The sequence below is a fragment of the Poecilia formosa genome, unplaced genomic scaffold (genome assembly GCF_000485575.1).
Source record: "Poecilia formosa unplaced genomic scaffold, Poecilia_formosa-5.1.2 Scaffold48, whole genome shotgun sequence".
Lineage (NCBI taxonomy): Eukaryota > Metazoa > Chordata > Actinopteri > Cyprinodontiformes > Poeciliidae > Poecilia > Poecilia formosa.
In genome coordinates, this window is record NW_006799987.1 from 612,139 (window position 1) to 626,820 (window position 14,682).

The 14,682-nt window shown below is 37.1% G+C and overlaps 2 protein-coding genes across 2 annotated transcripts in view; one reads left to right on the forward strand and one right to left on the reverse strand.

Moving 5' to 3' along the window:
* Positions 1–1,990: 1,990 nt before the first annotated feature.
* capn5a (calpain 5a) overlaps positions 1,991–14,682 on the reverse strand; it is a 28,995-nt gene continuing 16,303 nt past the window's right edge. Inside the window, exons 4-13 of the mRNA XM_007552350.2 lie at positions 7,387–7,595; positions 6,423–6,615; positions 6,149–6,342; positions 5,409–5,486; positions 4,378–4,573; positions 3,465–3,587; positions 3,195–3,391; positions 2,709–2,830; positions 2,424–2,560; positions 1,991–2,347 (exon numbers count right to left, since the gene is read on the reverse strand). Coding sequence (XP_007552412.1) covers positions 2,177–2,347; positions 2,424–2,560; positions 2,709–2,830; positions 3,195–3,391; positions 3,465–3,587; positions 4,378–4,573; positions 5,409–5,486; positions 6,149–6,342; positions 6,423–6,615; positions 7,387–7,595 — 1,620 coding nt within the window. The 3' untranslated portion in view covers positions 1,991–2,176. The remainder of the gene's footprint in view (positions 2,348–2,423; positions 2,561–2,708; positions 2,831–3,194; positions 3,392–3,464; positions 3,588–4,377; positions 4,574–5,408; positions 5,487–6,148; positions 6,343–6,422; positions 6,616–7,386; positions 7,596–14,682) is intronic.
* On the forward strand, positions 8,342–11,475 carry ompa (olfactory marker protein a). Its single transcript, XM_007552349.2, has 2 exons — positions 8,342–9,207; positions 10,434–11,475. The coding sequence occupies exons 1-2, from the start codon at positions 9,139–9,141 to the stop codon at positions 10,863–10,865; spliced, it is 501 nt and encodes a 166-aa protein (XP_007552411.1). The 5' UTR covers positions 8,342–9,138; the 3' UTR covers positions 10,866–11,475.

Sequence of the window (14,682 nt, forward strand, 5' to 3'; positions counted from 1 at the left end):
AATTTTATTATTTAAAATGTGAGTTTAGCTTTTGTTACAATAAAAAAACCACCTAGAAACTGTAAAATGTGGGTGGTGTAAAAAGCTTTTTAACCCTAAACAGAATTGGGTTTTAGCTAAGTGCTACGTAAATAACCAAACGTTGTTTCAGGTACTTTTCTGTGGTTGTTCAGCTGTTGTGGGATTACATTATAACACACACCCTTCTGATTGGGATTCAACAGCTCATAATCATGTTTTCTTCTTGTCGGAAAAGTTTAAACAATTTCCTTGATGCAGAAAATTTGATGATTTGCATCGATGTGGAACCTGCAAGCATGTTTTCTGGGCTCTGACTCGGTGTTTTAAGAAGTCGGTGTCAGTAAAAGTCTGTTTTTGTCATGAGATCACGATGTGAGGCTTTTTGTTTTCGCCAGTCCAGCATCATTCCGGTCAGTCCTCTGCGTTCCGGTTCGTTTAAAACCGGCGCCGCTGGATGTGAATGCGGCTCCTTCCATTTATCTCTGTTGTACTGTTACTGTAGTGCTGCTGTAACAAATGTTTTCTAAGTTATTAAAACCAACATCTCAAGCATCTCCTACAAGAAATACTCTGTTTTTTCCCCCCCAAGAAGTTCGAGTTGTTGTTGCCTCTCAAACTAATAACTCACAATCATATAGATGTTTTTACATAAAATATACATTAACAGATTAGTCAAAAATTTTCAAGAACAAACTCAAATTTTGAGATTACTCTTAAAAAAAATCCCAACTTGGACATTTAAGTTCAAAAGTTGAAAATTTACAAGAAAAATTCAGATTTCAAATTAATCAGAAATTTTCTAGAAAAGAACTTAAAATTTTTTCTAACTTCCAAAAAAATAAAAAATTCTAAAAACATTAAATTAATCTCAAATTTTGAGTTTTTTGGTGGAAATTTACTCCCTTTTTTTCTAAATCACCACTGCAGGTTATTTTGCTTAATTTCAAATCTTTAAAAAACATCTTGATGAACACAAATTACACAACTTACTGCAAAAATATATATAAAAAACATTTTTTATGTCAAAAAGATACTTAAACTCTGATCATCATTGACTGGAAAAGTTTAATAAATGTATCTTACATGTACAAATAGACAAAGGGCTTTACATGATGACATTATCAATAAAAATGAAGCAGAGAAGATGAAATAATTCATGCTCAGGTCACTCCTCAAAGATTTAAGCTTGTGTTGTTGGTCCTTTTTGTTTTCACAGGTAAAAGTTTCAGCTGTCAGTTAAACTCATTTTTAAATCCACTTTAAACACAGAAATGGCAGCAGCAACACGTAAACCACCAGAAACAAAGACGGGCGCGTTTAACCCGATCCGACGTTCATTTCTGTAAATTAACTCTGGTTGTAAAAATTGGCACTGTTTAAAAACACAGCATCATACTAGTAGGCAACTATCAGACACAGCGCCCCCTAATGGCAGAAGTGTAAACACCCAACAAAGTCACACCTGACCTCTAACCTTTCTGGAATAAGTTTGTTATAATAAATTTCTAAATGATTGTAGTAAAAACAGACAAGGACTTAAGTTAATATAGTTATGCATTATGTTTTTTAATTAATTAAATCTATATATGATGATAACTAAATAAACCTTCATAATATAAAGTGCCACATATAGAAAAACACCATAAAGGTAAGAAATAAAAGTAGAAGGCACAATGTGGAAACGTACAACAGAGTATTAGGGACAGGCTAAGGGAAAAAAAATAAAACAGAATAAATTTGTATGATAAGTCAAACAAATATGAAAAACTCATAATACAAGAAAAAGTCGTAATACGAGAATAAAGTCATAAAAATATGAGAATAAAGTAATACAAGAATAAAGTTACAATAATACAAGAATAAAGTTGTAATATTACAAATGCTATTGTAATATTATGAGTTCATTCTCATAACACAATTTCTTCTCATAAAATTGACTTTATTCTTGCAATTTTATGATTATTTTTTCTTTTAGCATGTCCCAAATATTCCCTTCATACTTTAATATGTGGAAACGATAAAAGTTTATTTTTAAGTAAGTGGTGATAAACCCAGAGGATTTATTTGGTGTTTTGATTGGCAAACATTGAGTTCATACTGAAGGCATTTTATTAAAAAAAAGAAAGAAAAGACGTAAACGTAAAAAGTTTTGGTTTCAGATGCTGGTGAGCACTGAGCTGGTCTCCACCACCAGGCTGATGGTCCCAGGAAGGTCGTTGTCGTCGTCCTTCTCCTTCAGGTGAAGCGTCTTCTGGACCTTTCCCTGCTCGGCCGGCACCGACACGCGGCCCAGGAAACCGTCCTTAATGATGTTGTGGTTGTAAACCTGAAAAAACAGAGAAACAGAGAGGAGGTCAACATCGTGGATAGGATTAAACGTTTTAAAAGAGAGCGACTCAAACCTCGATGCTGATTGGTTGGTTGGCTTTCTTCCTGTAGAAGAGTCCTTTGGTGTTGAAGACGGGGCTGCAGGTGTTTTCATAAACCACAGAGCGAACTTTCTCTCCTTCACAGCGGATGATCACATAGGGATCTGAGCCTGGAGAAACAAAAAGATTTATTAGGGTTTTGCTGCTTTTTCTGATTAATGACATGAAAAAAAATAAAAAATGTGCAACAATGTGGGAAGAATATTTTAATTTCAAAATTTAAAATTAACAATTTACAATAATAAATGTAGAAAATACCTCCGTCTGAGTCTTGTGCTGCCAAACCGTTAGCTTGTAGCACGTGGACCTGAGTGACCAGAGACGGGTAACCACACAACCCGGACCAGCAGGTCTGAGGTGGCTCATCAAGAGTCAACTCCCTGCAGGACAGAAGAAATAAAGCAGAATGCTCGGTAACGGGCAGAATTCCACTGGGGTTGGTAGGTAACGGGCGGAATTCCACTGGGGTTGCTAGGTAACGGGTGGAATTCCACTGGGGTTGCTAGGTAACGGGTGGAATTCCACTGGGGTTGCTAGGTAATAGGCAGTTACTGAGACGTTAAATTTCTAAGGAAAATGGAAATGTGTCACTATTTGTTGTTAAAATAAAAGGTGCAAACTGAATTGTTGGTCCATTAAGTTTGATTTGAACAAATCAAGGTGACATTTGAACTGTGGTTGGATTTCATTTTGAACCACAGTGAAGTTGAACAGAAGTTGCAGGAACTTGGGTTTGCGTCGTACTTGCAGTCGGTGGGAACGTCGGCGAAGACGCGCAGCAGAAACTCTCCTTCCTGGCCGGGGTCAAAGGTCGTGGGGATGATGACGTATCGGCCCTCATTCAGCATGATGCGCAGAAACACAGACCTGGAGTTGATGAAGATGCTTCCTCCAGCCTTCTGCTGCACAACATGCATACGGTACTTCCTGTTCAGCTCCACCTGTCCACAGGTGAGGCGTAGTTTTACCAACACTGCAGTCATGGCGCTCGTTCTACAGATGTTTCTTTACTACCTTCTGGATTTCGAAGCCAATCGGCAGGTTTTCCCCTCGTTCTTCTCTCACAGCGGTTTTGCGGTCCTTTTGCTGCAGACAGATCAGTATCTCATCTTTCGGCTTCTTCACGTCAAACATGTACTGCAACACAAAATGAAGACGCATGTCAAGTCAAACAGCAGAAGAAGACAGCTGGTAAATACGACCAAAATCAGACTTTTTTACAGACGTCTGAACAAACCAATTCTGATCTTTTCACCCCCCAAAAATCTAATCAGTGCCACTTCATAGTTGGAACTAATTTGTATCTGATTGTTTTCAAAGTGTCTACAGTCTGAACAGTCGTGTCACATTTTATTTGACTTTTACGGCATTAACATGAAACATCATGATTTTGCACCAGAAGAAACCAGAAACGGTAAATATGGACGTAAACAATGACTGAAGATTATAATTATGAAATGATGAAAAAAGTCTGAGTCACTGAAGCGTTGCATCACAATGCCACCGCTCCTGGTTCTGAATAATCGCAGTCAAGTTTGATTAATAGTATGAACGACAATACACACGAAAAATAATGGATTCCAGCTGAGGGAAAAAAACAAAACAAAACAACTGAATAGTATAAATGAAAAAAATATGAAAAAAAAAAAATTAAAATGGGATTTCAACAAACTCCTAATTCAACAGTATGAATTACCAGGCAAAAAAAATAAATAAATAAATAAAAATAAGTAAAAAGATCTCAGCACAAAAAAAGGGGAAAAACATATTGGATTTCAGAAAAAAAAATAAATTAGTTGAATAATATGAATGACCACGCAAAAAAAATAAATGAAAGAATCATCATCATATTTCAGCCTGAGGATCTGAGCATGAGGAGCTGCTGTGTCAGCGCAGCCTAACATCGCTGTGTGAAACCAAAGAACACCTGCGGGTTCTGAAGGAAGGACAGCTTGTTGTTGCTGCAGCCTCCGGCACGGTTGCGAAGCGGGTCGTCATGGCGACGCCAAAAGCCCCGCATCACGGCCTCCTCCCAGGTCTTATGTAAACTCAGATAGGATGTGTTGATGAGACGGCAGAGGATGAGGTCGGTGAAGTTAGTGAGGAAGTCATCAAACGACATCCTGAGGACAAAAACGAAGAAATTAGGAGATGAAGAGATGAGAGGGAAGAAAGAATAAAAGGAGGAAAGCAAGAGTTTAAGATGAAATAAACTATTAACAACATCAAAGAAGGACTGAAAAATATTTATTAGATTAAATGTGATGAATCAGTTGTTGAAATAATCAACTAATTTAGTAATCGATTAATCACCAAGTGGAAAATATAGACTGAAAAAAATCACAACATATTCAGAGCAATAATTAAACCAAAACTGAACAAAATATATGCATCTACATTTTACATGTAAAATAAAATCACCTTTGCCTGTAAATATGTTTTAGCCAAAACTCTTTCTGGTTCAAATTCACTAAAGGAATACTATATTACTGCATTTTAGCCAATAACACATTAATTTTTTTATTTAAAATAAGAACTGAAGTATTTGTTTATTTGAATATTTTAATTTAGTTCTAATATTGCATAAAAAGCTGAAAAAGTTAAATTAAAATGTATAAAATGTGCAGATTTAAAAAAAAAATCTAATTAACAGTTTTAGCTTCACCTGGTTAAAATTCATTTGCTACAAATGATAAAGTGTTCACGAAAGAAATGCTGCATTTTATGCAATAAAAAGTTTATTTTGGTATTTAAAAAATAAATTGTATTATTTCTTTATTTGCATATTATAAGGTATTTCTAATATTGTATGAAAAGGGCTTTCGTGTTCACATTTTCATCTGATTAATTGTCAGAATAATCGGCTACTAAAGCAATCGTTAGCTGCAGCCATGCTTGGAGGCAGAGATGCTGTAGCCTTGAGTGGCCAGCAGGGGGCGGCGTTGCGCTGAAGCTCACCAGAACTCGCCGTCATCCTGCACAGTGAGGCCCATCTTCTCCCTCTCACTCTTACTGACCCGCTTCCACTCTTCAGAGCTGAAAAACAGCAAAACGCATGTTTACAAGGGTCACCTAAATATTTATCTGAGACGCTATGTCCAATGAAAACATCCATAGAACAGCTGCAGTTATTTAATGCACTCGACAAAATCCAAGTTTTCACACGCGACTGGAGATTGGAGATGAAAACAATACAAATGAACTAAAATTCAGTTTTAATTCACTAATATAGAATATAATTTATTACTAACTAACAAGCAACTTTTCAGCACGACAAGGTCAATTAAGGTCAATTTAAGGTCAATTTCTTGATATTGATGAAAAAGTTCTAGTTTCACTGGCAGATTATTTCACTTACAACATGGGAAAAAATGTCTTGTTATAAGTTAAATAATCTGCCAATGTAACAAATATTTTTTAATCAATATCAAGAAATTATTGACCTAAAACAAGCTCCTATATCTTGCAGAAAAGTTGCTTGTAAGTTAGTTTTGTCTTATTTCAAGTGTACTCAGATATTTGCACCAGAAACTAGGCAAAAGTTACTCAGCAAGTTTTTGTGTTTTTGCAGTGTTCGTCTACAAACAGACATTATCTCTAATTTTTTTAACAAGATTCTAACTTCACATCTTCACATAAATATGAACATGTTCAGTATTTTTACTGATTTTTGATGGAGTGACGGTGCGTTTGCTGACCTGTCGCTCCAGGGCCCGTTCCACTCCCTCTGGCCCCAGGGGTTCCTCATGCGGATCATGCCCAGTTTATCAGACTTGAAGAAGGCCAGCAGGCCGTGGCCGAGCCTCACTCTGCGGACGTCGGTCACTGCGTACGCGTGGCCCTTCACCAGGCCGCAGGCGAGCTTGGCCTCCATGTCCTCTGCAGAAACCGCCTGGAGCGACAACCAGCCATTATCAGTTTCGTTTCCTAAATTGTTTGAGACGTTGCAGGTTTCCTTCGTCTCTTTCTCACCCGGATGGAGCAGCTGATGAGGCCTCCTCTGTCATGAACCTTCAGGACTCTGTCGAACAGATTGGTGCGTTTCTCCTCTTCGTCTTTGATCCCGTCCTCCGTCAAATCCATCGGCTCAGAGACGCCGCCGGTGAAATCCACGAGGGCGTCAGCGGTGTTGCCCCCGTCCAGAGCCTCATAGCACCCACACAACCTCAAACACACCGACAGGGAACAAACTATAACATGAATCGATTTATCTGAATAATCGTGATTAATCGGATTCATTCTGATTAATCAATTACAGAAATAATCGTCAACTAATTCAGTAATCGATAAATCATTAACTCTAGTATACACTCAAAAATAAATGTAGAATAATCCATTTAAAATAGTACTTCAGTCAAAACTGTACAAAAAACATCAACGTCATAGATAAACACTTTTGTTTGTAAATATTTTCTACCCAGAATCATCAAGTTGCATAGTTTCAGCTTCACCAAGTCCAAATTTTGTAAATAAAATATTCTATTAACCATTGTTTGTAATCCAGTTATTAATCTTTTAATCAAAAATATATATTTTGTAGCTGCAGATGCATCAGATGATCAAAGGTTACCCAAAGGACTGGCATGTTACTGTATTTCAGGTAATAAAATGCTTATTTTCCTTTTTAAAGAGTGGAATTATTTGTTTATTTGCACATTATAATGTATTTCTAATATTGTATAAAAAGCTTAAATGATTCCTAAAATAATCTTTAGTTGCAGCCTTAACTAATGTAATGAATTAAATTTTGATCAATTAAAAAGAATCCAGTAAATGATAAAAAAAAAAGGCCAAGCAAGATCTTAATCTTTATTTTTATCGGCCTGTCTTTAGCGCCGTCACCGTTGCTAGGCGACAGGTCATAAAAGAAGCACGAAGAAGACAAAGACGTCGAAAAAGCAAACTAATTATTAGTAAAAAATAACCAGAGGCTCACTTGGCGTAGGCTTTCTCCACCAGCGCGCTCCAGAACTCATTCCTGTCATTGGAGTGGCAGTACACCAGCTCTCCGTTCGCCGTCGGCAACCGGTCATCGATCACCACGTCGACCCACTGGCCGAACCGCCAGAAATGGAAGTGGAAGATCCCGGCGTACGTTTCTGGTTTCTCTTCGTTCCATTCCTGATCCTTCCAGTCCGGAATCACCTGAAAAATAAATAAATAAATGAATATCACCGAGTTCTGGAGATGCACACGATTAATCGACTTATTAATGTTTATTAGATTAAAGTTAGTTCCAATAGATTAACTAATAACGTCTGACTAGAGATCGTATTTTAGTGTTGTAGTTTCGCTGACGTCACCCTGAAATATGGAAACAAAAGCAGTGCATTGGTTGAAAAAAAATGCTGATTTTTCTCAAATCTTTAAAAAACAAAATAACCTTTTAATTGATAAAATTGATTAATCTCCCAGATGAAGCATGTTTAGACAGATGGATTTTTTTTCTTTGTAAAAACCAGAGTTGGTAGTAACTAGTTACAGTTACCTGAGTAACTTTTTTTTAATTTACTTTTCAGTAATTTTATTATGGAGTATTTCTACTCTTATTTGGGGAAAATTTCAGGATTTTCTATCCAGTGAATGAAAAACAAACATATTTTAACCAAAACTTCGCCAGACACAGGCACACACAGCTGCAGTTTTAAAGTTTCATAAGTTTTTATTGAAAAACAAAACAAAAAAAAAACTGATTTTGGAAATATTTTCTTTTGCCTGATTTAGTTATTTATATGAATTATTGCCATTTTGGTCCTTAAAATACCAAAATTTCCACTTTACATTGTGGGACGTCTAATGATGTGATTTTTAAATATTAACTGATTGATAATTTGATCAGTTACTTGAGTAAACTTTTTCCCAAATATTGTTTTACTTGTCTTCAGTAATTTCTTGGATGGCTACTTTCTATTTTTCCTTGAGTAAAAATATGTTGAGGTAGTGCTGCTCTTACTTGGGTATAATTTCTGGTTACTCTATCCGCCTCTAGTAAAAACCGACTCTTCAGAGTTTTTCCACCGAGGGAATGCGGTTCTTCCGCATCTTGCGCCGTGTCCCCACTGACATCACGTCAACGTTGATGTAACTCCAACCTGAGCGAGGTGGCGGCTAAAAATAAACACCTGATCCACCGAGCCGAGACGAGCGGTGCTCCCAGAATCCCTCAGGAAACTCAGCGTTCCCTTCTGGACGTCATCAGCGTCCCAGTTGCCTAGCATCTTCAAACATCACTCACCAAGTTAACGCCTTAAAAAAAACATTAAATAATAAAAAAAATGACCCACAGCTTTCAGAGAATCTGATTTCTAGGAAGATGTAATCACTTCTTGTTAAAAGTTTGAAGAAGTCTGAGAGGAAAATAGTTTATTTTCTAAATTTAACTGAGGGACTGGGATACAGTCGGTACAATAATGTTTTTGGGTCAATCTCATGTCCTGCTACTCTTCTCCATCCATTCATGACAGTCGATATGTCCCAACTGAACTTCCCTGTGGGCAGGATGAGGAGGAGGGCCAGAGAGAGAAACTGGTCCAGCGTGATGGAAACAGTTTGAGGGGAGGGAGGAGCAGAGCGAGTCTATGAAAAGAGGAGGAGGGAGGGAAAAACTCAGCTGCATCCATCACTGCATCCCTCCACACAGGCTGGCATCTTCCCTCTCCTGAACCTGGGAATACGATCGAAGGTGGACATGGACGTGGATAAATCTTCCTCTGAGAAGTTGGTGCTCGAGTTTAAGGAAGACACCGATCTGACAGAGGTGAGGTTCTCACTTTCTGACAGCTTCAGGAAATCGGACGCAATTATTCAAAAATACCATATTTAGAGGCGACTAATATGTTTGCAAAACATTTATTTTGCAAACAAAAATAAATTTTTTAGATTTTCTTTTGATGCAACTGTTTGATTGTGTACCAAGAGTTTTCCCTGGTACACTGCAAAAACACAAAATCTTACCAAGTATTTTTTTTGCCTAACTACTTGTGAAAATATGTTAGTGCACTTTAAATAAGGCAAAACTAACTTGCAAGTAACTTTTTAGTAAGATATAGGAGTTTGATCTGAGTCAATAATTCCTTAATATTGATGAAAAAGTTCTAGTTCCTCTTGCAGATTTTTTCACTCATAATATGGGAAAAATATCTTGTTATAAGTTATAAGTGAAAATCTGCCAGTGACATTTTCTGGTAATGTTAAGGAAGTAACTTAAAACAAGCTTCTGCATCTTTCTGAAAAGCTGTGTGCAAGTTAGTTTTGTCTCATTTCAATTGAACGAAGGTATTTACACAAGAAACAAAAAATACTTGGTCAGCTTTAGTGTTTCTGCTACGGCATTGTATTAATGATATAAATGGAAAAAACAGAAGTAAATTCATATTAAGATAAATTTTTAGAAATTTTCAACGGCAAAATTTCTGTATTTGAAATGTTGAAATTTTGCTAAATTTTCTTTTGTAGATTAATCCAAGAAAAAAAAAACAAAAAAAAAACGGGAAAAACAAAAACCCTGGGGGAGTTGATGTCACGAAGCGGAGTCGATATCTGCCATACTTAAAAACAAAATCTTACCAAGTGTTTTTGTTTAGTTTCTGATGCGAATATCTTAGTACACCTGAAATGAGAAAATTAATTTACAAGTAACTCATCAGCAAGATAAAAGAGCTTATTTTAAGTCAATAATTCCTTAATGATATAAAAAGTTCTAGTTGCAATGGCAGACTATTTTACTCAGAAGAAATTTGTCAGTAGAACAGTTTTTTTTATTTTTTATTTTAATCAATATTAAGGAATTATTAACTTAAAATAAGCTCTTATATCTTGCTTGTAAGTTAATTTTGTCCTATTTCAGGAATAAGATATTTTTACAAGAACGTAGACAGAAATACTTGGTAAGATCTTGTGTTTTTAAAGTGTAATCACTTTAGAAAATGTTGTAAAGATTTTTTTTGAATTTTTCTCATTCCTTCCTCATCTCCATCGCTGTAGATGATGCGTCGTCGCGTCTCATCTCTGCAGAAAACCGGGCAGAAGCGTCAGGACGGCGAGCGGCTGCTGCTCCCCCACGAAGCCGTGCATCGCCTCGACTTCCCCGTCCAGGAGCTCAACTTCTCCCGCTGGTACTTCTCCCTCTCGGGCCACGGCCGAGTCACCATCACCGGCATCTCCCAGCACTGGACCCCGGACCTCACCAACCTGATGACCCGTCAGCTCCTGGAACCGATCGGGACGTTCTGGAGAAACGCCGAGGACCCGGAGGACTCGCCGCTGAAGTGTCTGGAGGCCGACATGCAGGAGTTCGGGGAAAGGATCGCGGAGCTGGCGAAAGTGAGGAAGGTCATGTATTTCCTGTTCGCGTACAAGGACGGGTCCACAGCAGGAAACCTCGACTGCACCATTGAGTTCATACCCGAGAAGTAACCCTCCGCGTTCAGTCTTAGTAGAGAATGTGTTTAGATTTCAGTATAACTTTCCCCCCTCAAACCCACTAAACGTTTTTAAATCTTTGTCTGCATGTCTTTAACTACCGCTACCGATTTATTTTAATTATTTCCACACTCAAAGTATTTTGCATGAATCAATTTGATGTAAAACTTCGCTCACGACAAACTCTACCTTTCTAATTGCCGCCATGTTTTTTTTAATCACGTTACAATGCTCCGCCATGCAGCTCGTCTGAATGAGCGCTATTAAGGCAATACGTTACGGAGTTTGTTGAGTGTTTATATTTTTAAACAGAACCTTTTAAAAGTGCATTTTCCATCCCACATTGGACTCTGTTTGGACCGTCTCTCATCACCGTTGTGAGATATCGCCGCCGCCATCTTTTATTCTGTCTCAACGGCTCCATTTAAGAATGACCAGCGGCGCCCTCTGCTGGATGGCGGTCGAACTACAACACTAAAAGAAGGCCTAAGCGGACGTTATTAGTTAAAAACAAAAAACATTTTTTCTAACAAACTGGTCCTGTTGCATGCTTTTACACCGCCTCCACTTACAACTGAGAATAAAATAAACAATGAGCTTAAAAAACGATGCCTGATGAAATCACTTCATTTCTCACTTTCATCCAATTAGTGAGATATAGTCTGAAGTTGAAGTTTTGTCTTTATGTTATTCAGTGAAACAGCAGTGAATGAAACCTCAAATAACCACAATGCATGCACATTGACCTGACAGAAAACAGATAAATGGAGCAAAATCAATCTCTGAAAGCCGTTTGTTTTCACTGGCAGGGAACAGACACAAAACCTGATTTATAAAAACTCTTGTTTTTTCCTTTAGTCTACATTTCTGATTACATTTAGTTGAGCTGAACTGCAAACACACAACATCTTACCAAGTACTTTTGTTTAGTTTATATTTCAAATATCTTAGCACATTTTAATTAGGACAAAACTTACAAGTAATTTTCAGCAAGATAGGAGCTTGTTTTAATTAAATAATTCTTAAATATTGATTTTAATAAAAAGGTGCGAAGATAACTGGTGTATTTATTTTGTAACATAAAATCCTCCAGCTAAATTATCCAAATTTAAATGCATCCATTTCATGATCATTTAAATTTGGATCTAAACAATACAACTTTAGGAAATAAAAACATTTATTTCCCATATTTATAGAAGAGATTTTCCTCTGTATCCTACAGCCTGTGTTATGCCAATAAAGTGTTCACAAACCTTTAAACGCTGTTAGTTTTTCTGTCTCCATCACTTTCTGCCTAAAACCACCAGAGATGTGAAAAGATGAAATGTTGTTTTATATATATTTTTTTGCTTAAAAGGTTTTTATTTTCTTTCTGTGTGATAATGTTTAACTTTTCCACTAAAAGCAAACAACAAAAACATCCAAACAGCAACAGGATCCAGTGGGACGGAGTTTAGGCAGAAACCTCTACGGCGAAAACTAAACAAGAAATAAATCATGAAATGTAGAGAAATGATGATGAATCAAAGGCTGGCAGAAACTTAAATGCTTCAGATGGCAAGGCTGGTTCATTATGCTTATGTAACAGAAATATTATTAGGGCTGAAACGATTAATCGTGATTAATCAGTTACTGAAATACTTGTCAACTAATTTAGTAATAGATTACTAGAGTATACAGATTTTAAAAATGCCATTTGCTGAAAGGACCACATGCTGAGAAAACCTCCGACTTTCTCAAGCAGCAGTTTTAGTTCTGGTTCAAATTTTGTTAAGAAAATCTCCTATATCCAAATACAAGTCAGTTAATCCGAAAAACAATGGACAAATTTCACTGTTTTGACGCTAAAGGGACAGTATTTGTATTTTCCAACCACATAGTGCTATTTCACAGCACAGTCAAGTAACTGTTACCCCCAGTTGTTATAAAATTCATATATTGGGTGTTCTGTAGTGGCTCAGGGGCAAAGCACAACCCAAGTATTGAGGCATTAGTCCTTGTGGCAGTGGTCACAGGTTCAATTCTCGGCCTGGTGACATTTGCCACTTATCTTCCCCCTTTCTCACTACCCTGTTTCCTGTCAAACTACTTTCAAATAAAGGCCACTAGAGCCAACAAACCTAAACAAAACAAAAAACAATCATATCAACTGTGACTTGAAAGAAATCTTACTTTGTAATTTAACAACTTGAAATTGGGTCTCTGTCTCTTTAAGAAACTTCTGCTTGTTCTGAAACTCGGCCTGCAGGAAGTCATAACAGCATGGCTCCTCTGTTAACCCTTTAACAATGTTTTTACGAGCGTTGCACTGAGAAGAGCTCAGCAGATCCCCAGTTCCACCAGGGGTTTGCTAATTGCTGCTGAGTGGGGGAGGAGCTGCGTCTCGAAGGCGGCGCTAGATCCACCCAAACGTTTTGCACAGCTGAATGCTTGCCATGGGTTTCTCAAACACGCATGAAAGAATCAAGGCAACACTCCGGGTGTGTTTTTGATGCAAAAAAATATAAATATATTTTAAATAATACTTGTCCTTTAAGAGCTGAGCTTTTCACATGTTGATGTTAGAAGTATTTTTTAGCTGCCGATGATCAAGCATCACTAAACAAATGCTATTATTTCATTTTAGGCAATAACATTTCTTAAAAAAAAACACACAACAATTAATCATAAATCTCACAATCCACCTGCAACATCTCCGCAACCCCTAGGCTGAAGAGCTCTGGCCTAAAGAAACACATACTGAATGTAAAAATGAAAAAATACTTTTGGAAATGCTACATATAGTTTTGAAACTGGTCATCTAACTTGCCCTTCTCACACTGGAACCATGTTTGTTTCGGAACCATGCAGGGTGTCTAGACAACTGCCAGGCCCACAGAGACAGACCGACACCGGGAAAGAGTTCAGTTTCCTTTGGGCTAATGGAAAACTGAGAGGTACAGAAGACCTTTGAGACAGACGAGGGAGCAGCGGAGAAAACACAGAGGAAACGCACAATCCACAAAGGCCGGACCCAAAACACGTCCCACGAAATTTATTTATGTTTAAAGCCTCCAAAAACCTCAACATGGCTGACCTGAAACACTGAGAGAAAGAAAACAGATCAAATCCGTTTGGGATAGAAAATATCCACAAGTACTTTTATGTCTTTGAGAATGATAAAAGTATTTATACTTTTTGTAATCAGCTAAGCTCCTTACTCACCAGAAACAAAAACAAAACAAAAAGCCTAAAAATATAAAAAAGCATCTGCTGAAAACCAAACCCAGGGATCCAAAATCAGTAGGAATAATTTATTTATCCAGCTGACATGAATATATGATCAATAATGTTATTATAAATGTGAACTTTATTCAGGCTGAAACGATTAACCGTGATTATTGAAATAATCGTCAACTAAAGTAGTAATCGATTAATCATTAACTGGAGTACAAAGACTCAAAAAAGGACAAGCTGAACAAACAGCACACTTAGAATAATAATTAAGCCAAAACTATTTTTCAATTAAGATAAAAACAGTTTGTCTGTAAATATGTTTTACCCAAAACTCAAGTGATAGTTTTACCCAGATAGCACAGAATGATTGAAACAACATTGAATCAATGTCAGCCAGAAACATTGAATCAACGTTGAACGCTGACATTGAAACAACATTGAATCAATGTCAGCCAGAAACATTGAATCAACGTTGAACGCTGACATTGAAACAACATTGAAAGTGGTCGGTGACTTGTATGTTGAATCAACGTTAGGGTTTCAACCATAACTGACATTATATCAATGTTGATTCAACCATCAACCATAACTGACA

What these genes read in the sequence shown, in the direction of transcription:
- ompa (XM_007552349.2), top strand. Translation starts at nt 9,139, where the DNA reads ATGGACGTGGATAAATCTTCCTCTGAGAAGTTGGTGCTCGAGTTTAAG. An exon ending in AAGACACCGATCTGACAGAG is followed by an intron (nt 9,208 to 10,433) that starts GTGAGGTTCTCA and finishes CCATCGCTGTAG; the next exon opens with ATGATGCGTCGTCGCGTCTC.